The sequence below is a fragment of the Macrobrachium rosenbergii genome, chromosome 56, assembly GCF_040412425.1.
Source record: "Macrobrachium rosenbergii isolate ZJJX-2024 chromosome 56, ASM4041242v1, whole genome shotgun sequence".
Lineage (NCBI taxonomy): Eukaryota > Metazoa > Arthropoda > Malacostraca > Decapoda > Palaemonidae > Macrobrachium > Macrobrachium rosenbergii.
This window is the reverse complement of record NC_089796.1, coordinates 41,386,537-41,409,583: the sequence shown is the minus strand read 5'-3', so window position 1 is coordinate 41,409,583 and position 23,047 is coordinate 41,386,537. Positions and strand designations below refer to the sequence as shown.

General features: G+C 38.4%; 1 protein-coding gene across 1 annotated transcript in view; it reads right to left on the bottom strand.

Annotated features, from left to right (window-relative positions):
- LOC136836659 (small ribosomal subunit protein eS8-like) overlaps nt 1–23,047 on the bottom strand; it is an 87,224-nt gene that overhangs the window by 23,495 nt on the left and 40,682 nt on the right. The window contains exons 3-4 of the mRNA XM_067101130.1: nt 4,468–4,567; nt 4,054–4,229 (exon numbers count right to left, since the gene is read on the bottom strand). Coding sequence (XP_066957231.1) covers nt 4,054–4,229; nt 4,468–4,567 — 276 coding nt within the window. The remainder of the gene's footprint in view (nt 1–4,053; nt 4,230–4,467; nt 4,568–23,047) is intronic.

Sequence of the window (23,047 nt, the reverse complement as noted above, 5' to 3'; positions counted from 1 at the left end):
CCTTCTTATGTTGTTCTTCCGACACTGAGCACAAGTCCTTTGTGGCCTCTTCTTTTTATCTGTAGGTGGACAATACTCAGGAAAGTGCCTGCCAATTAGCCGTGAAGGTTTTGCTGCAAGTCGTGGGGGCCTGCGTAAGGGAACAGGTCTTTCTTCTGAATATTTCATAATCAGTCTTTCACTAATCCTCAAAATAAATTCATGTCTTACAACCTTCCCACCTCCCACCAAGGGCTTTATATGTGACATAGCAATTCACAACAGACATGTCTAACAAATGTCAAAATACTTTCTTGTAATATTTCTTCAGTCTGTTTCTTGCGGTCGAAAAATGAACCAAGAGGTTATCAGACAAATCAACTCCGCCCATGTTTGCAGTATAATCTACAACTGCTTTCGGTTTATACATCTCTTTTCCTCTCCTAGATTTCACCTTCACCATAGAATCATCATGCACTGTACTCGGAACACATACATCCTTTTTATCTTTCCATTTCAGTACCATAGATTTTTTTCAGAATTTTGCTACTTTTTCACCTTTTTTCAGTTTAGTTCCTTTTATTTTTGCTGGCACGTCCTTTCTAGTGACCCTTACAGTACCGACAGTGTCAGTTTCTTCATCCGCAAGTGCATCTGCCAATGTTGGACTTGTATAAAAATTATCTGTATATAAACAATAGCCCTTGTTCAAAAGAGGGTCCATAAGAGAGGAAACAATTCTATTAGACACAGGAAGATCCATATATTTTTCCATGTATTGTGTATCCTTACCTGCATAAATGAAGAAGTTCCATATATAACCAGTAGAACTTTCACAAAGTTCATAAAAAACTTTACTCCAAACCTTTTACGTTTAGCTGGTATATACTGAACCCATGATAAATTTCCCTTCCAGCCTAACAAAGACTCATCAACAGAAACGTTCCTACTTGGAATGTAATTGTTCATAAATTTCTTCAAAATAAGATCAGTGAACGGCTTTATTTTTGCTAACTTTCTTCCTGGTCCTTCTGTTATAGTACTGTCAACCAAATAAAAGAATTTATGCAACAAGTCAAATCTATGGCCACTCATTACCTTTTGAAAAAAAGGAGAAGAAACACTCTCTCGTGTTGAGAAATACATTGAATTGTCACACTTAGAATCAATTCCTTGTAAAATAAGTAGCCCTATAAAGACTTTCATTTCGCTTGCACAAGTGTCAAACCATCTATGTACTCGTGATTGTGGAGACAAATGTTCTACATTCTCATCCAGAAACTGATTCGCATATCTGTTTGTTTCTTTGACGAGGTAATCAATGACTTCATCATCAAAGTATTTCTCAAAATATTCTAATGGATTATCTTTATCCTCAACTGAAAATTTCACGCAGGGATCAGCAACAAAAGTAAAGGGATCTCTCTCTCTCTCCCTCTCGGAGTCCAGTCACTCGGCAATGAGAAGTCATCTTCACTTCCGCTATCGGAAGAAAAGTTTGTTTCTTCAATATCCTCATCGCTGGAGGATTCAGAACTAGAGCTCTCATCATCAAATATGTCTCCAGTCCCATGGTTTTCATTTTCAAGGGTAATTCATGGCTTCGAATTTCATCTTCGCTATTCTCAGTGTTTTTTCATTACTCTGTCTACTGGCTTTGTTATATATTTCACAATCTTTTTTTTTTTTTTTTAAGGGAATCCAGCAATATATTTTTTCTTCATCATTATCAGGGAGTGCTATGGTATCCTGTACACTGTTCATACTGTCATGTTTTTTTTACATGTACCTGTATATTGTCAATATTTTTTATAGTTAAGTAGTTTTCCGACTGATTTTTTGTTGTGGTTTCTATTAACCATATCTGATCTTTTGTCTGAATGACATTTCAATAGTTGAATGTCAATTTAACAGGGAGTTTTCTAATTTCAATGCCGATATTTTCTTCTTCATTTCTAAGGTCAGGAATCATGACCAACTTCCACTTCCAAAGAGGGAGTCGAAGTGAGTCAAGGTTGGGTCAAGATATTTGATTTTTTTTTTTTTATTGGAGCATAGGGCTCCAGTGTAATTACATTAGAGTTTATTTCTGATTTTTCCAGAGAGAGGTTGTCAGAGGAGGTTCCACCGGTTGTCAACTGTGCCGAGTCACTACAATCAAAGGAGCCCGGGGGTAGTATCTTTTTAACACTACTGAGTGTACAGAAGGGCTTGTCAAAAGGTTTTTTCCTGGTAGAGGCAGGGTGTTTTGAGGGTGAGGAACCCAATATTGAAAGGTTCACCAAGATACTTAAGAGGAGCACTTGACGAAAAAATTAAAGAATCCAAATTTCTCCCAATATTTCACATACGAACTCTTACACCTCTTGACTATATTCTCAGATAATTTTATTAAAAATTTTGCAATAGTTTTGGAGTTATAAGCCAAACCTGTAACTCATACTATCACTGAGAAAATTACATTTTTTGTACTTCAGTATTTCAGTAGTAATTTCAATTTAGCTATCAAAGAAGAATATCTAAACGCAGTACATGGCAACTATATCCTACGCAAGTGCATAGAGGCTCTGTCGGGTGAAGGAGTGTACCCACTTTGGCGATCAGTGGCAGCTCAGCTCTCTCGATGAAGCAAGAAGTCGCGCTGCCCAACCTCGCCCGTGTTTTGACACACTTTTCATTCAGCGCACTTATATTACTTTGCAAGTCAATTTTTTGTATTTCTCTTGACTTTGCAATACTGTACTTCTTTGTTCAGAAGAAACCATGCCGAGACCAAGAAAACTGAAAAAACATCTTTGTTCCATAAGAGAAAGGAAGAAATGACGTCATGGAGAGGGAGGCATCCAAGAGAGAGGAAAGAGGGGGACCAGGAGCCTAAATATATAAAATATAATTCAATATACATAAAATAATAATCACAGATAACACCAGTATAATATAACATATCAAATTTGTCATAAAAACCTCAGTGTGAGACAACAAGCAAATAAATGGACAGACAAGCAAAAAATGTCATCATAAAACTTTGGAGGCCGATACCTCAAGACCAAACTTATTGACCTTCAAATGAAAACTCAAGACATAACGAATTCACCTATCTCAATGAAACAAAAAGCAAATGAAAGCTAAATAAATTGTATACAAAACTATAGTTTTTTTTTATTTTGTCCCAAAAATATTTTTGGGATTTATTTTTCCTCGAAATCAATCCAAGATTTTTCAAAAATCGAAAAATATTAAAAAAAAAATTTTTTTTTAAATGCTCTATTACTTTATTCTAATCTACAATACCTGTCTACCATGTAAATTTCAGCTCTTAGGTTGCAATAGTTATGGCTGAGTTTTTTTTAAAGAATTTTGGGGGGGTGGGGGTACCAACAAATGGGGGGTAAGAAGGAAAATATGAATACTGACCTTTTCACTATACATAAACTAACCAGTGCCCAAATTTTCACTGATTCATAAAAAAAAAAAAAAAATAAAAAAAGTTAATAAAAAACGATTTTTTCAAACGCTCCCCTTAAGAGTGGTCATGGATTGCCTCAGTTCTTACAGGGAGACTTTGGAGAAGAAAAAAAAGTTGTCCAGCCTAGCCTTGAACAGTATTTCAAGAAGCAATCTCCAACACCATTTACCACAACAGACACAGTGACCCCAGTACTTTCTCCTAACCCAGACTTCCCAGCACTTGTATCTGCAGCTCCATCTGTAACTTTGCATCAGCCAGACTACCTTGCGCCTGTATCTCAAGCACCTTCTGCAGGTTCTTCTCCTGCATCTTTAGCTTCCTCATCTCTATAAGCTTGTCTCTACATCCTTCAAAATGGCCCATCCAGTGTGCAAGCCAACCACAGGATTAAAAGTAAGGAATTCTTCACCTTTTAATTTTTATAAACTGTTTAATGCTGAAATCTGACTTACACCAAGCTGCAGGAACAGATCTCTGTAGTAACTCAGGGACTGCCTGTGAATGTACTTTGATAAAGAATTATTCATGCCAACTTTCATAATACTCTTTACTACTTCAGATTTTATTTTCCTATAAATGACAATGTACTAATATTATATACATACCAGGCGGCTCTTGTTTCTTCGTCCAAGGGGCAAGGCATAATGAGCTTCATACCACTGCCTGAAAGGGGTTGCATCAATAACAACGATGGCATTCTTCACAAGAGTCTTGGTCCTGACCAGTTCATTGTTACTGGCATTATAGACCACATCAATAATACGGGTCCTTCGTGCCTGACCTACAAATGAAGAATTGGTCTGTAATTCAATGTTCTTTACTATGGAGCTAGCAACGGAATAGAACATGTTATTCTAATTCTTACTGTTCAGAAAAAGAAACACAACACCTGGCTATTATTATGCTCACAATACACAAAAATATTACTGGCTATTATTATACTCACAATATACAAAAATATAACTGTCTACTATTGTACTGACAATACACAAAAATACAAGTGCATAGTAACAACCAACCTTCAGATGCCCAAGAAAAATTACCAGTGTCCAACCTCAGAGCACGATATTTTTTGCCACCACCTCGAGTTCTTACAGTATGGATTCTCTGAGGACCAAGCTGTCAGGAAACAAAATCAATAGTCCATTAGTCTTCCTTAACATTCTGTTAATATTGTCAAAATAATGAAAAATTGCAATCCAATCTATTTTCATCTATCTATCAACAATACTCAAACTGTGCAATCATTCATATGATGCAGGGTTGAAGGGTTAAAACTTGCAGAAAAATAAGGTTCCAAAAAACAAAAATGCTTTACATGAACCATTATTCATCAGATTCTCCCTTTTTTATAATGCTAAATGCTCATGTACTTTCTACATAGATTAGGCGATGCCAACCAGCATGTACTTTCTACATAGATTAGGAGATGCCAACCAGTCTCCTTATGATCACCTGAAGATTATCTCATAAAAGATTCACTTCAGCTATTATCCCAATTTACTGGAGTTCTTCTCTGTGTCCAATGGATCTGCCAAACTGACTTAAATATTCACCCATTTCTAAACTGTTGGAGCTGGGTCACATGGGAGCTTGTTTGTTGGATGCTTTAATAACACTACCCTAAGATTGATTTACCCAATATTTTCCACTGTAACCACATTTACAGGAAAAAATATTCAATATTGAAAGATAATGTAAAATACATAAGAAATAGTTTAAGGGGCATGCCAACCGCCGAATTTCGAGGAATTGTTTAATTTTAGTTATTAACCGTTTTCAACTCTTTCGTCTAAATCAGGGGGTCCATGTAACATTACTGGGGGTCCACACAAAGAAAATAATGAATTGCTGGTCTATGGTCATATTTTAGTGGTCCATGGAGCAATTCTACTACAGAACAGTTATTACTGAGAATGGAAATATTCATGCAGCTTTGAATTTTTATGGTAATCAAGTAGAAGGAAAAAACTTGACATTTTACAGTGGCAAGAACAAACGCACATGCAATTCACCCATCTTTTCTCAGGTAGCAGGCAGTGACCTTAGATATTTGTTTTCATGATGAATATCTCTCTCTCTCTCTGACAAGGGACAGAGAGATTATAATCTATCTCTTTACCTTGAGGGTTGAAGGGGCTCGGAACCAAAAAAAAGTGCATTTGCTATATCCCTAATTGTCCCACTAATATGCCTTGCTTTGCCTGGAATGCAGTTTCTCATATGTTTCATAAAGTTCATAGTTAGATTCAGATTTTTCATCCTAACTCTAGTTATGAATAACTAATATAAAAATGTTTTAGGCTTTTGTATTGATATTTGAGATTAATAGCTAATTAATAGCTAATCTGCAAATACAACAGTTTGCCCTTCAACTTGATGAATCTACCTTAGAGGTACTGTCATGAAGTCATTCTATTAGCATACGCAAGATTTACAGATGATCAAGGACCCAGAAAAAAAATGCTCTTTGCCAGAAGTCTTAGGACACAAAAGGTGAAACAGTTTTTAATGAAGTTGTTACTTATTTCAAGGGAAGCAAAATTCCACTCAGAAATATAGTTGCATGTGCTACGGATGATGCACCATCCATGACTGGCAGATACAAAGGTTTTATTACACTATTGAAAAAGACTGTCTCCCAAGTATTTTGCATACGCTGTGTGATGCACCGTCAACACTTAGTTACAAAGCAATTGGGCAGACGTCTGCATGATCCCCGTGTTGTGATGAAAGTGGTTAACCATATTAAATCAAATTCTCTTCGAGATTGCCTCTTTCGTGATTCTGCAGAGAAAATGGAGAAGAATTTGAACGCTTGTAATGCACACTGAGGTGGGGTGGTTATCAAAGAGGAATCGTCTTCGTTTCATTGCACTTTGGGACTCTATTGTCTTATTTCTGGCTAACACCCATCTTGGAGAACAACTGCTTGCAACTAAATGTGATGTATTTTACTTATCAGATACATTTGAAAAAATTAATTTACTCAAACATCTGCAAGGAAAAAATTCTGATCTCATATCCAGTAAAGGTGTTATTACTGCTTTTCTGAGAAGGTTAAAATCAGTCGTCATGCGTTTGAACAGTTTCCTTGTTTGGCCTCAATTAGCAGCGATTTGCACGATGACGACCTTGTATTGTATGGTGAATATTTGGAAAATTTACATGAAAATATGCAAGCTCGGTTTAGTGATCTACTCATGATGGATATACCAACTTCGGCGGCAATTCCTTTTGAAGTTAATGCTGCCGATGTAGACATTACTTTACAGGAGAACCTCAATGAATTACAAAATGATGAAATATCGCACACAAAATTCAAAGATGGGAAGCATAATATAATGAAAACAAATGACATTGCCAAAAGTTACCCACTACTCTGGGATAAAGCACAGCTCTACGTTATAGCTTTTCTATCATCTTACTTGGCTGAATCAGGATTTAGTTGTTTTTTTCACTAATTATCCTAAATCTGCATTTTTTCTTTTCTTCATTACTCACTTACCTTAAAATGGTTTATTATGAATTATTTACTAGTGTACAAAAATGCTTTATAATATAGAGTTTAATTGTTAAACAAGTTTGTTTGCATTAAATTAGTTTTCCTTCAAAATAAAGCATAATAATTTACTATTTCTTTAATTTTTTATACAATTCCTTTACTTTTTTATTAGTGAAAAATAGAATAAGATTTTTTTTTCATGGACTGACTATGGGGGTCCACCAAGAAAAATTAAGAGGAAAAGGGGTCCATGGGTAAAAAAATGGTTTAGAACCACTGGTCTAAACAAATGTATCCTGAGGCAATAATGCTAAAAAATATTTTTGACTAGTTTACTGATAATACTTGTAAAAAATGTCTGTTTTGGACTGTTTTATGCCTAAATAAACATATCTAGAAACATTAGTGCTAAAAAATGTTTAAATTGGTTCATGGACATTTTATTCAACGCTTGTATGGCAGAGTGAAAAACAAATTGTATAAAACATAAAATCTACAAATGATCCTGGATAGGATCAAGTTCAAGTTATCCACTATTTTGGACTGATTTATGTGTAAATAAACATATCTTGAATCGTTATTGCTAAAAAATATGTTTAGATTGGTTCATGGACAATTTTGTTCATAGCTTGTACGGCACTGTGAATGAAATTTGTAAAAAAAAAAAAAAAAAAGGCATATAAAGCGGGTTAAAACATCTATTGAAAAATAATTGTCACCCATTACATTATTCAATTCTCTTTATGGGACGTGTCAAGAGAAAATGGGTTATAATGATACAGTATAGGGATAACGTGATGTCCAGAATCTCTCAGGATTTTTCAGTCCAAAAATATTTTTCTTTTGCCGTTTTCTAAAAACTTACTTTTTTCAAAACTAAAGGCTCATTTCTCCAAGAGGACTGAACCACTCTCAATGACACCTTTACAGAGTGTAGTATTGATCTTTATTTTGTCTTCAGGAAATTCGCTTTTCTGGGCAACTTTTCATTTTACATATCAATTTTGAAGTGACACATTTTTTCAATTGCAAAACAAATTTCCCCGTGTGAAAATTTTCATTATTAGTAGAATTAATGGTAACAATTTGAAGCAAATCTCTTCAATCATACGGTAGAAATAGTTATTTACTTTATAATGGGGCCATATGGCGTCAGCGCTCCCCTTAACAAAACTGCTGACACAAACTCTGTACTCTTAAATGGCAGGCTGTACTTAGTTATATATATATATAAAAAAAATTACTAAATGACATGAAGAGAATGAATGAGATGACATTCAGAAGCGACTTCATAAAAACTGAAAAATAGTCATTGATAAGCTGTGTAGACTAAAATATGGTAGCGCAGAGATATGGGACAAAATGAGTGGGGGAGGGGAGTATCAAAATTATACATTAAAGAAAATAGGGATGCATTATAGTGTGAAAAATATGAAATGAATTGCTAGGGCATGCTGTAATATGTCAAGAATCTACTTAAGGCAATGGTGTGGTAATTATAAAGGAATTACACAAACAAGACTTGATGAGAGTTTTACAAAGAATACTGAGACATTACCAGCAACTGTGATGCTTGATCAACAGAATTTCATTAAAGGAAGAAGTATAGCTGATGCTGTCTTTATAATTATAAATGCACATTTACAGGAAAAGAGACCAAGGTATTTGGAATCCCTTTTGTGCATTTACAGACCTACAAATGGCATTTCATAGAACACCAAGGGAGATAGCGCTCTGGTGTTTTAGAAACAGTAAAGTGTCATAAAAGTCAGTCAGGTTAGCTGAAATGCACAAAAAGTACAAGGACAGTAGTATTAACAACCTATGGCAAACCTGAAATGTCTAAAATTGGAATTGGTTTCCATCAAGGATCAACGCTTAGCCCACTCCATTTGTATGTACGCTTTGAAGGGATTGTGAATATCTATCTATAAGAATATGAAGATGATCTGGCAATCACTGCATAAAATGACAAATTTTAAAAGTATTTTGTATTTTTCCTAACCATACATACCTGAGGTCTTTACAACAGGAATATACTTGAGCGCAGCTGGAGAACGGCCCTTTAACTTTAAACAAAGTGGTTACATATGTAGTTAACTACTGACTACAAGTGGGGTTCCAGCCCATCCAGTTGATACGCATTCATTTTGCCTTTTGGCCCAGGGAGCAGAATGGGGGGTGGCATGAGGTGGGCATTTAACTGTACAGACCTCAGGTTCGTATAGTTAGGAAAAATATAAATTACTTCAATAATTTGTCATTTGTACCTTCATAATATACAAATCATCAGTCTTTACAATAGGAGGACTTACTTCCTTGGTGGGAGGATTCTGAGTAAGCTTCAGAAGTGACTGGTAGTTTGCCTCACCTGGGCCTCCATCCTGGTCACAGAAGAGCCAAAGGAAGACCATGCCTCTGACATGTTGAACAAAAGCGAGAACAACTTGTTCAACTGTCAGACTTCTGAACCTTTCAAATTAATGTGTGTGTGTGGAACAGGGTTCTATGAAACCACGTGCAACAGCTGCTATTGATACATGGGGATCCAAGGTGTCCCATGCAGTGGTGGAAGGTTCTTCACTGGTCTGGGAAGGTGCTTTCTGGGGACCGGTGTTGGAGGCATGGGTGTTCATGGAGACCCACGCCTCTATTGCTCCGGTGGCACGGGGATCCAAAGAGCCCCCAACAATGGTCCCATGTCCATAGATAGGCGAGAACAATTGAGAGTCCTTTGCCACTTCCGAGGCCTCAAGTTTGTCCCATGGGTGTTGGGAGATGTTTCTACTAACGACCATGGAAGCGGAACGACAGAACAGCACACTGACAGCTTCTGTTGTGCTGATCTATCATTGGGAGGTTCCAAAGATTGGAAAATCCTGTGTAAGGTCTGGGTGTAAGGGCCAAATCTCTGTCACCTGACACTAGTGACTGACCTTACTTGCCATTACATTCCGGTTCCTGGGAACGTCCCTGGCTAACAGCTCTACCAAGTGTGCAACTGCCCACTCATAAACCTGCACCGCCAACATGAGTTGAGGGGAAACCAGTCCCCCCCCCCACAAACCCTTTGTTGACAAAAGTTAATCATGGTGATAGGGTTCTGACATTCATCATCACCACAGAGTAACTCGCCAAGATCCTGAACTCTCTAAGAGCTAAGGAAGCAGTCTTGAGTTCCGGGATAATGACATGGAGATGTTTGTCATTCTGGTTCCACTCACCTGAAAGCAGCACTTTTTTCAGGTGAGAGGCTCATCCTTTGGTTGATGCACTTGAGAACAGGAGCATGACGAGAGGGATTAAGTGAAGACACACTCCAATGAAGTTCCTGTCGTCTAGCCACAAGGCTAGTTCCCAACTCACTTCCTCCTAGGGAGAAGTGGAAAGGAATAAGGAGTCCCTTATTGGGGACTAGAACTCCCGTATTCTCCACTGAAGGGAACAGAGGTGAAGCCACTTGAGGGCCTGGCTTCCCAAAGAATGACAGAACGAGAATGACTCGCCACTATCGAGCTGGTTGTTCCTGTCGAAACAGGAATAAATGCACTCTTCCCTGAACTTGCCAACATGAGACTCAGGCCGTAATACATCATGTCCAGGTAATAAGTGCACTGCTCGAGTGCAAGATCTGGCTTCTTAAACTTGAACGAGACTGCCAAGTCCCGATAAATTAGAGAAGTCGTCTCGTCCCCAGATAAAGATGAATATTCGAAAATATGCATCCTAAGGAGTACTAACTACACCAACTTCAGCAACACCTTCACCTCTTCCCAAGGGCAAGGTTGAAGATGTGCCGGAAACTGAAGTCTGGTGGATTGTACTTGTACCTTTCCCAGGGCAGACAATGGGCTACAAGAAGCATTGCTGCACCCCTTCTTGATAAGGTAAAAGAAGACTGGGTGTATCTTCGCACGCCCTTAGAGGGCTCAGGCTTCCTCGGAACCAGAGAGGAAGAAACAGTCTGGGCTGAAGGCAGAGCTGTAAAATTATGCAGACCTGGAGGTCTTAACCACCACCTGGAGAACACAGAGATCAATCTCTGATCCTACCTGTCACTTGAGGCATCTACTTCTACCACTAGTCAAAGGGAAGTAGAACCCAGTATTGGTTTGTTCCCAAGAACCAGTGGTGACTTGTAACCAACAAACCTGGCAACCTGAGTCAATTATTATTATTAAAGTAGTTTAACCAGACCACTGAGCTGACTTTCAGCTCTCATAGGGCTGGCCCGAAGGATTTGATTAAAATACTAGGTCTAGGCCTGAAGTCAAGCGCTAGGACCCAATAGATCATCCAATACTAAGATGAATGAATTAAAATTAAATTAAAAACCGCACATAGGCACATGCTCTCATACAATAAATACATTTACTCAGATTTCCTTACATACATACTAAAACGGTATATTAAAATTCAGAATATAAATTAAACAAAATTTTAAAAATTCTTCTTTTTTGTAAAATTCAAATGTGAAAAGGATTTTCATATTTTTATTATTTACTTATTTTTATATTTTGTTAATTAAATTACAGTTCTTCAAGAACATCAAAATTGGAATGATTGAAAATGTGAAAGATTCTGACAAAATTTCTTTCACTGACCTATTTCCAAAAGTAGACATTCGTTGTCGTCATACTTTGGACATTCACATAACACATGTCTGACCATTATTATTACTCTGCATTCTGAGCACTCGGGAGCGGGCCATGTGGGCTGCTCATTAAGTGCCCATGTGTCAGACGAGTATGGCCTATTCTGAGGCGTGTTAAAATTACTTGTGCGTGTGTCTCTCTTTGATATGATGAACTCCATTTTTTAACATTAGGTTTTAATTCTTTCAGTTTATTACTTTCAGGTTCTTCATCCCATATATGTTGCCATTTATTTATGATACCCATTTTTATGCGAGTTACATAATCTGTAACAGGGATATTCACATTTGATCTTGTCATGTGAGTTGCTGCTTTGTCTGCTTCTTCATTTCTTTTGATCCCTACATGCGCAGGGATCCAACATATTTCTACATTTTTTCCATCATTATATAATTTATGGAGATATAATTTAATTTGTTGTACTATATTATTATTAGATTTGTAACTTTGAATAGCTTCTATAGCGCTTCTTGAATCACTGAAAATCACAAAATTATTGAATGATGATTCTTTAATTATTTTTATAGCTGATGCAATTCCATACAATTCTGCTGTAAATACAGAAGCATTATTGGGCAGGGAGAACTGATAAGTTTTGTCTTGGGACACTGCAGCATATCCTACTCCGTGTTCTGATTTAGATCCATCTGTATATATTGCATAATGTGGACCTTTTCGGTTTATATGCTCCATTGTATACTGTCTTTGGTGTTCTGTTGTATATGAGTTACTTTTTGATAAATACTTGAGGTGTGTGCAAATTCTCGTTTTATTCATTGTCCAGGGAGGAGGTGATTTTACTATTACAGGCACTTGTATAATTATATTCAGCGACTCAAACAATCTCCTAGCTCTAATTGGGAAAGGTGGTGGATGGTTGTTTATAAATACATCTCTTAATTCAAATAGTTTTTTGGTTGGAGAATCGCTAGTTTGAATTCTTAAAGCACTTTTCATTGTTACTAGCTCTCTATGGAGAGACAAAGGCAGTTCACCACATTCAACTTGTAACGATGATTTTGGCGATGATCTAAAGGCTCCTGAGCATATTCTAAGGCCTTCATTATGAACAGGGTCTAACATTTTCAGAACTGCATCAGATGCCGAGCCATATGCTTCGCTTCCATAATCAATGATGGACAAAACTGTTGCCTTATACAGCACAGTAAGGGTATGTCTATCGGCTCCCCAAGTAGTGTTTGATAGTTATCTAATTAGATTTAATGCTCTTTTACTTTTAGATTTTACATATGTAATGTGGGCTCTCCAGTTCAAGTGGGTATCAAATACTAATCCCAAAAATTTTGCTGTTTGGCCAATTGGTATACTATGGTTTCTGATTTTTAAATCTATTTCTTCACCTTTTTTCCACTTTTTATTTTTATAAAACATGATTGCTTGAGTTTTATCTATGGAAAAGCAACCTGAGTCAAGACAGTGTCTCTTCTCTTGGCACCAGATTTGCACACAGGTTAGCTGTCTGGTGGCTTCCAGACAACATCGGTCTCCTGAATAAACTTCCTTCTGAGGTATTGAGGAATTCTCCTGGTAAAATAAAGGCTGAGGAAGTGTCCTGCACAATACGGGAAACCTGAGTGAATTGTTCTGGTCATACAAGAGAAAATTCACCTGGCTAAAAACCCATTCAGCAAGTTGCAACCATGACTAGTCCATCGACTTTGGTTTCCTATAGGGGATCCCAAAAAGCTTCAATGGCTGACGAACAGTTCACAGGGAAGCTAAGTCTCTTTCCTGAGATCATAACTGCCAAATTCACAGACGACCCGAGAAAAAACCTCCGGAAGCACCCTGTGATCTCTCCACCACTCAAGTATACAACTGGTTTGGTCCGCAGACCGAATCTGAGGTGTATACGTTACGGTGGTTGGCAAAGGATGGAAACGCGAACATTTCCAGTTTCAAACCCAAAACCTGTCTCATGCCCGGCCCTCAGAAGACTCCGAGGAAGTAAAAGAACAGGTGAGAGAGTCTAGCACCCTTGCGATACCTGTCCGAAGCCAAGGACCTTTAAGGTATGTAAGGCTGCAGGCAGTGTTGACGTCAGCCACAGAGGTCTGGAGGAGCGCATGTAATCTTGCAAACGTGCACGGAGCTTTCTCCAGGAGAGCAAGCTCATTCTCTTGTACGGGAAAGAGGGCTGTCCCAGGTAGAGCGATCGTGCACACACAGGCGTGAACACAGGTTATCCTGAAGATGAGCCAAGTCTTTTTCGAGGCCGCGGCCTCCGTGAGCAAAGAAGATCGAACTAAACAAAGCTATGGGTTCCTTGGTAACCAAAATCTTCAAAGGCAGACTTACAATCCAAGGAAGCATCCATGGTCTCTTTCTAAGATCCCAACATAAGACTATCTACAAATAAGTCCTCTGAAGATCAGGGTGTGTCTATGTCCTGAAGAAAAAACCCTAGAGGTTTTCCAGATCACAGAACTCCTGGACTCTTCTCAGCAAGAGAGAAGCCTTGACAGAAACCCTGGACCTACTCTCGAACACTTGAGCACACAACCGGCCCAATCCTTGAACCAAACCCGGAGTGTAAGCTTCCTGGGAGGGTTGCACTGGGACATGGCATTCCAATCACAAACCACTGTCTGACTCGCAGCTCCTGGTTTAACCCCAGGAGGTGAAAGGGGCCGAGCACCTTTCCCTGGCCTGCCAGAGCTGCAACCCCGACAGGAGAGGAAAGCCGTAAAAAATCGTCAACCTGTGGTGACAATGACTGCATGGGTCTAAGAGAGTGAACCCGCTCACACTAGCGTGGGTGGGGGCTGTCCCAAGGAGAGTGAATGTGTTTATGCACACATGCACAGAAACTATCCCCAACTAAGCAGGCTTGTTTATGCAAACGCGGGCGAGGGCTGATCCAGGGAGAGCGATCGTGCACTCAGGATGTCCTCTCAATGTCCCCCAGTCTTCTTCAAGGCCATGGCCTCTGCATACAAAGCAGGGAAATTTGTTCATAGCTTCTTCAGGTGAGCAGACTGTTCCCGAGTCATGAAAGTATCATGCATCAGTTGCTTCCCATACTTCAGAAATGAAGAAATCTCTAGCTGAGGTAGGTTCTATACCAGCCCGTGGAGTGAATCCGTGGTACTGGTAAAATTAACTCGAGACTTTGAAGAAACCCAAGTACCTGTGGTGACGCAGGCCTCTGACCAAACCCACGCACCTTGAGCTCCTGAGTAACGAGTGTATCAATAACCTGTTGCTTTCTCTACCCAAGTGTCCAGGGAAACTCGAGCAGAGGTATGCTCTTACCAATTTGTGGAGCCGACTCCACGATACTGGTAAAGGCAACTTGGGGTTTCTATGAAACCCTAGTACTGGGAGTGACACTGTTCTCCTTGGAAGTCCAAGCACTCAGAGCTTCCGAGTCACATAAAGGATGATCTTTGGTTGTTCCTTATAGCCAAGTGTCCGAAGAAACGCGGGGAGGAGGTATGCACTAATCCGGGCAAGTGAACACCTGGAACTAGTATAAGTGACACGGGTTACCTCTTCAACATGTATCTGAGGAGACCTGTGCACCTCCGAGACCGGCGGCACTGTTCCCAAATCCGAAGATGTGGGAAAGCACCTAGAAGAGAAGGCACGCAAGCAGATGATGGCAAAGATGACAATTCAATTCCCTTCTTTGACTTCTATCACAAGCCTATCACTGTCCCAGAAGCATTTTCCTGAAGTCTGTACTAGTATAAACGACGACAATTGCATAAATAACCTTTGAAAATGCACCTGTAATACATTTGTAGCTGTTTGAATGAAGGGTGCTTTATGAGCAATTAATGCAAATATACAAGATATGGCCTTACGCCATTAAGTTTCCCCCCTTCTTAAAGTATACTGTATAAAAGGCACATGGTGTAATAATTTTAGGTGAATGGTAACACTGTACACCTTGCCAATGTTGTCTATAATTCCATCTCACAAAGTCGAGATAATGAATTTGAATGCATAACATTTTTATGTCATATTTAGCCAAGACACATATATACTTTTATGCTGTGTATTTTTTAATGTTTGTGAATACTAAGACGACAAAGTAACCTATAGGCATTACGTTCAAGGTATATTCATTGATTACAACAACCATCTTTATTACCAATAGATCAACATTCTCTGAACCCGCGTTAGTTCAGACATGGAGGCTGCAATACAAGTGGATAGCTTCAAAACTACTGATGTTGTGACAGAAAAGGAGTGTGTGACTTTCAGGACAAATGTTAAGAGTAGAGACTTTCAATGGTGTAAAGATTTGTTTTGCCTGCAGGATTGTGTGCTTCAACTAATGTACGAGCAGCTAATTACTGTTAATAATTTCATTTGCTATTATTATCAGGTTTTAAGAGTCCAGAATGACTTTGTCTAACCTTAGAGACAAACAGTTGCTTATTGTAGGTCGTAACTGGATGATCTGCCAATTCATCACTTTCAATTAAGAATCATTCACGCAACCTTGGTATTTAAAAGCCTACCAACAATCAAACTACCGTGCTGGTAATATTCTGTAAAATATGAAAATAACTTTCATTATAATGTTACAATTCAGCCTTTGTTGCACTCTGTCACTAAGAGGACAGGAGCGATCATATAAAATGACATGCCCTTACATAGATCCTGTATTTAACATAATTACATATGAGGAAATTTGACATCATAATTAATGGGTGGATTATGGCATTTCGGGCTAAGCCCAAGCACTGGGATCTATAGAGATCATTCAGTGATGTATTATAACCCATGACATTATTAGGTTTTGTATCATGGGAAAACATTGTCAGCCACTTGTGGAAGATGTATTCATGTACTATAATTTAGTAAGTGCCAAAGTGCTTTATGATAAAATTATTTTAATTGTACCTTTCAGTACTAGGATCACAAACACATTAATCACTGTGAACACATTTCCTATGTTAATTAATGATCAACTAATCATTCAAAAGGGAACAATCAGGCATTTTGCATTAGAACACACTCTACTATTGTCATTCCTTACTGACAAACAACAATAGAACAAGAATATACATGTAATTTTGATAACCTGTATAAGAGTACAGTACTAATGTTTATCCCTGTATTCAAGATATTGTGTTAAACCAAAACCAAGAAAAAGATGTATGTGCCATAAATTATGAGAAAACATTTGAAGCATTTATAATTGATCAAGAAATTTGTATTTTCATAAATATTGTTATAGCTAAAATTAAATGTCACAACATTAGCATAGAAATAAGGTTTAAAAATGTTAAATCTTTTACATTATCATGTCAGTTAGTGATAGCAAACCAATTATATTATGATCCTCATCTTTTCACAACATATAACTTCAACAAACATGTGCCATATAAGAATTACTCATATAAAATAAATGAATTGAAGTTGTCTCAGTTTGAATTAAAGCAGCTTGAAAATCTGAACTATGTTGATGAATATTTCTACTATATAAAGAAACTGTCTCCCCAATTTTATCATTTGTAAATCTAATGGTAATATTGATTACAGTGAACCCCCCGTATTCGCGGGGATCGTCCCCCATAAATAGGTCAAATCCGCGAATGCTTAAAACCCCTCTAAAAACACTTAAAACTGCCCATTTCGATAGCTTAAACCAAGAAAAACCCTGTAAAAATGCTTATACATTGGATCCCCGGTCTTTGACCATACCGAAACTCGACAAAATCGGATTCCGACACGAAATACCGGGAAAAGTTTGCGCCGGTTCCCGAACAAAAACTGGAATCCGACCCGACGCGATCCGACCCGTCGACGAAACATATGATGTTTGTAAACAAAAGTGTTTCGGTAACGCCGCCGCTAGTTGGCGTTGTTGGTGGCGTTCTTCCCACGCACATTTAAAAGCACTTGAAGCCCACTCACGCTACCGCTGCTGTTTGAAAAAGAAGTGCACACTTGTACAGGTTAATTTTATTGAGGACTACTATTGAACTCAAGGAGGAGGTAATTGAAAAGTATGAAAGGGGCATTCGTGTGACTGATTTAGCTTTGGAGTATAAGTTACCCAGGTCGACCATCAGCACATTTTTAAAGAACAAAGAAGCCAATAAAAGTGCTAGTGTTGCAAAGGGGGTTACAAGTTTGACGAAGCAGAGGCCTCCCATAATAGAGGAAATTGAGAAACTATTATTAGTTTGGGTTAATGAAAAACAGCTTGCAGGGGATAGCATATCTGAGGCCATGATTTGTGCAAAGGCCAAAAGTTTGCATGTTGACTTGATGAAAAGTACAGCAGGTTCGAGTACCGATCATGAGTTTATGGCCAGTCATGGATGGTTTGATAGGTTTAAGAAAAGAAGTGGCATCCACAGTGTTGTTAGGCATGGGGAGGCAGCGAGTGCTGATAAGAAAGCTGCAGAAAAGTACGTGACTGAATTCCAGCAGTACGTGGATGAGAATGGTTACGTGTCAAACCAAGTGTTTGTGACGAGACAGGCCTCTTTTGGAAGAAAATGCCAAAGAGGACCTACATAACAAAAGAGGAGAAGAAATTGCCTGGCCATAAACCCATGAAGGATAGGTTAACTTTACTGTTGTGTGCGAACGCTAGTGGGGACCTTAAAATCAAGCCTCTGCTAGTATATCACTCAGAAACCCCCAGAGTTTTTAAGAAACATAAAGTTCTTAAAAATAAATTGAACGTAATGTGGAAGTCAAATGCTAAGGCCTGGGTAACAAGGCAAATCTTTGGTGAGTGAGTTTCTGAATTGTGTGCCCCCACTATCAAGGAATACCTCGAAGAGAAAGGTTTGCCACTGAAGGCGCTCCTCGTCATGGACAATGCCCCTGCCCACCCCCCCGACATGGAATATGAGCTGGCTGACAAGTTCAGCTGGCTTAAGGTCAAGTTTTTGCCACCCAGAACTACCTCACTACTCCAGCCCATGGACCAGCAGATCATTGCGAACTTCAAAAAGTTGTACACCAAGGCACTCTTCCAAAGGTGTTTTGAAGTGACCAATGAAACGAGCCTAACACTTACTGAATTTTGGAAGGAACATTTCCACATCCTTAGTTGTGTTAGGCTGATAAATAAAGCATGGGCCAATGTTTCTAAGAGGACCCTTACAGCAGGCTGGAGAAACCTTTGGCCTGATGGGGCTCCTCTTAGGGACTTCGAGGGTTTTGATGCCCCAAGTCAGCTTGGAGATGACCCTGAAGCTGAACCCCTTTCTCTGCCTGACGCTGATGTTGAGGAAATTGTTTCTGTGGCCAAGTCCATGGGCTTGGAGGTGAGTTCTGATGATGTACAGGAGCTGGTGGCAGCACACAACACGGAGCTGACAACAGAGGAACTCCAAGAACTTCACAAGGAGCAGCAGAAGATTTTGGCTGAGGTGTCTGGAGAGGAGGAGAGCAAGGAGGTGCCTACTACAGGCACTAAACAAATAAAGGAGATGCTGATGCACTGGGAGAAATTCCAGGAATTCTTCGAGAAGCATCACCATGACAAGGCTGTAGTGAACCGGGCTATTGACTATGTTGACGACAACTTAGTCCATGTGTACAGGAAACACCTGAAGAAACGTCAACAGCAGACGATCCTGTACAGGTTTTTTTCTAAAGAAGAAAGCCAGCCCGGTCCCAGTGCCAAAAAACAGAGGAAAAAAGAATCTCCTGAAGAGCAGCAACCAGACTGTATGGAAGGAGATTCCCCTTCCAACCAGTGATGCTCTCTCCATACCTCCTCTCCACATCCATCTCCACAGATCCAGATCCTCATCAATGCCAAGGTATGGGCCCTACTGTCGTGGTTAAAAACTTTATTTAGTGTTTATAAATGACCTAGAGATACAGTACAGTGAATAATATTTATTCATGCAAGTTAAAGCAATGAAAGGTGCCATAAATACAGTACACATTGAGTTACTAACAGTACATTTCATTTCGTGTTTAATCCACAGGTTACTGTACAGTACTGCACTCCATTGAATGAATCTCCCACAGCCGTTGAGTCTGAGCTGTTCATGAGTGTCAAGGTATGGGCCATGCCGTATTAGTTGTTAAAACCTTTTTAATGTTTATAAATGACCTAAAGATGTTTGTAAGTTTAAGGATTTTGTGTATTATTACAGCTCATAACAGTAAATGATGTTTCTACATTTTATTTTGTGTTTAATCCACAGATTACTGTACAGTATACACCTCATTGAGTGAAGTTCCTGGAGGAGTTCAGTGCTTGTGTGGGGGGCAACTGTTCATATTCATCAACGTCAAGGTATGGATAAAGCTGTACAATAGCCTACTGGTTGTGAAAAAGTTTTTAATGTGATTATAAGTGACCTGGAAATGCTTGTACAGTAAGATTCAGGATTCTTTTGTAGATTAGCCTACAGCTCAAACCATTTCTACATTTGATTTTGTGTTTATTCCATAGGTTTACACTTTGTTGAATGAAAGTCCGGGAGGAGTTCAGTGCTTGTGTGAGGGGCACCTGTACATATTCATCAACGTCAAGGTATGGATAAAGCTGTACAATAGCCTACTGGTTGTGAAAAAGTTTTTAATGTGATTATTAGTGACCTGGAAATGCTTGTACAGTAAGATTAAGGATTTTTGTGTAGATTAGCCTACAGCTCAAACCATTTCTACATTTGATTTTGTGTTTATTCCACAGGTTTACACTTTGTTGCGTGCAAGTCCTGGAGAGGAGCAGCTGTGTAACATAAGAGTGTACAGTAAATTTAAGTGTAGCAGTAGAACGTGTACAGTACATCGTGTAATTTCAATTTAGGTGTAAGGTGTACAGTCCATAGTTAGTAGCAACATACGCACAGTATTAAGTAGTGTTAAGAAGACAGTAGTATTAAGTCTTATATGTTTGTGCTAGTATTAAGGATTCCTTTTGTAGCCTAGTTTTAGTAATCATTAAGTACATACAGTGCAATAATAAAATGAAAAATGAGTTAATTTCTGGTTTTCTTGTTTATCCCTTTAACATTGCATTGCCTCTTAAGGTTTACTTCCTCTCTCCCTCAAAACTCCTGTTTAATATTGCATAGTAACGGGTACACGGAGGTGGTAGGCCTCTTAAGATTTTGTGTTGTCTATGTAGGGTTACTGTACAGTAACTTCCTCTCTCCCTCAAAACTCCATTTTTTTACCCGTTTAATATTGCATAATACGTGTCGGGTACACGGAGGTGGTAGGCCTCTTTAAGATTTCAGTTTGAATGGTGTACGTAACATAGAGAAAAACAAAGCATCGGAGGTTGTCCACTGCTGCCAGATGTATGATGAAGCAAAACATTGCTGGCTGTCTACTGTACGTACAGTACATTCAGACATTTGGATATTACAATACATACTGTACATATGTAACAATAATTGATGACAAAAATTTAGTACAGTACATACAGTACGGTACAGTATTACGTACATACACTAATTTGGAAACAAGTGTAACTGCAGTACTGTACGTACATAGGCTACAGTCTCATATACGGTTTTTTTTTTTAGACAGGCGCATGTTTGCATTTCAATAGCGAATGCAATGTTCACGTGTGCTGTTCGTTAGTGAATGCCTTAAGGTTCTCGGTAAAGAAGAGCTTAGCCTGAGGTTAACTCAGAGATTCTGCTTACAAGGAACAGTCTCATGCTCGATTTTTTTTTTTTTTTAGACAGAGGCGCACTTGTGCATTTCTGTAGCGAATGCAATGTTTACTTGTGCTGTTTGTTAGTGAATGCCTTAAGGTTCTCGGTAAAGAAGAGCTTAGCCTAAGGTTAACTCAGAGATTCTGCTTACAAGGAATAGTCTATTGCTAGATTTTTTTTTTTAGACAGAGGCGAACTTGTGCATTTCTGTAGCGAATGCAATGTTTACGTATGCTGTTCGTTAGTGAATGCCGTAAGGTTCTCGGTAAAGAAGAGCTTAGCCTGAGGTTAACTCGGAGATTCTGTTTACAAGGAATAGTCTATTGCTCGATTTTTTTTTTAGACAGAGGCACACTTGTGCATTTCCGTAGCGAATGCAATGTTTACGTGTGCTGTGCGTTAGTGAATGCCGTATGGTTCTCGGTAAAGAAGGGGTTAGCCTAAGGTTAACTCGGGGATACTGCATACAAGGATATTTTATTGAAAAATACTGTTAAGGTATCATAACATTTATTGAAAGATGTTTTACAGTGACTTTATACATTACAGTAGACTCTGAATGGAATTTACCATAAATTAATACAACGCTGAACGTAAACAATGTTTATGTAATTAGTACCGCGATACGCCACCAGGACGGCGCTCTGGTTTGTTTACATCAGTGCTTGCCACAAGCTGCCGGATGCCAACGTATCTTAGGACATTTTTCTTAATTTTTATAACAGACTCTACAGTACATTCGGCTTATTTTTAATATTGTATTATTAATTTAATGTAATGATCAGGCTTGTTTTTCATTGTATTTATCATTAACAACAGTTTTTGTGCATACCTGTTACAGTACATTCTGCAGTGCTTATAAGCTGCCTAGCCTAGCCTGTGGCGCTCGGTCTACCACTGGTAAGCCAATTTTTTTTATAGTATGCATTTAAAACTGTAAGAAGACTTCTAATAAGGTAAGTTATTTAACTCTGAACTTATTTAATTGTAATGTGCGTAGTGTTTTGTATAAAAAGACATGGTTGGAGTAGTGACTGGTGGTCAGGAACGGATTAATCCATTTTCAGTTATTTCTTATGGTCGAAATTGATTCGGAATTCGACAAAATCGAATCTCGACACTCCTTCTAGAATGGATTAGCATCGAGAACCGAAGTTCCACTGTACCTGAGTATTTTAATAGTTTTATCACAAAAAGTGCATTTATTCATGAAAATTATATGAAAATACAGTAATTAGTGAATATTTCTCAGTGAAAAATACCGCAAATGGGCAAATTTTCGGCGAATGATAGCTAGATATGTTCCACAGAGAAACCCGCGAATGCGTGAGTCCGCGAACCATGAGAACGCGAATACGGGGGTTTACTCTACTGTTGTTTTGTTTAACATAATAGTGAGAAATCTTATCAGAAAAATACAAGGGATATTAACAGAACTCAATAACAACAATAATTGAAAATTAATGTTTACTGATCATAAGTGTATTGTCCATATATATTCATTGAGTATTTAATATTTTAAATTAATGTGATTATTTTTTTTAGAATGTTTTGATGAACTTATATCTTTTCCTCCACAATTGGAGAAACAATTTTTACTATATACATTATATGTTTTATTGCAAGTTTAACTGTCACTATTGATCCCTTTTATTATGTTTAACTGAACATTGAGGACAATGTTTGGTAAGTGACCAAGTGATGTAATGATATATGAATAAGGTAAATATAATAGAGAAATAACGAAGCAGAGGTAGTAACAACACTTCTTGTGTTTCGCTCATGTAGTCAAAACAGGGTGCGAATATAATAT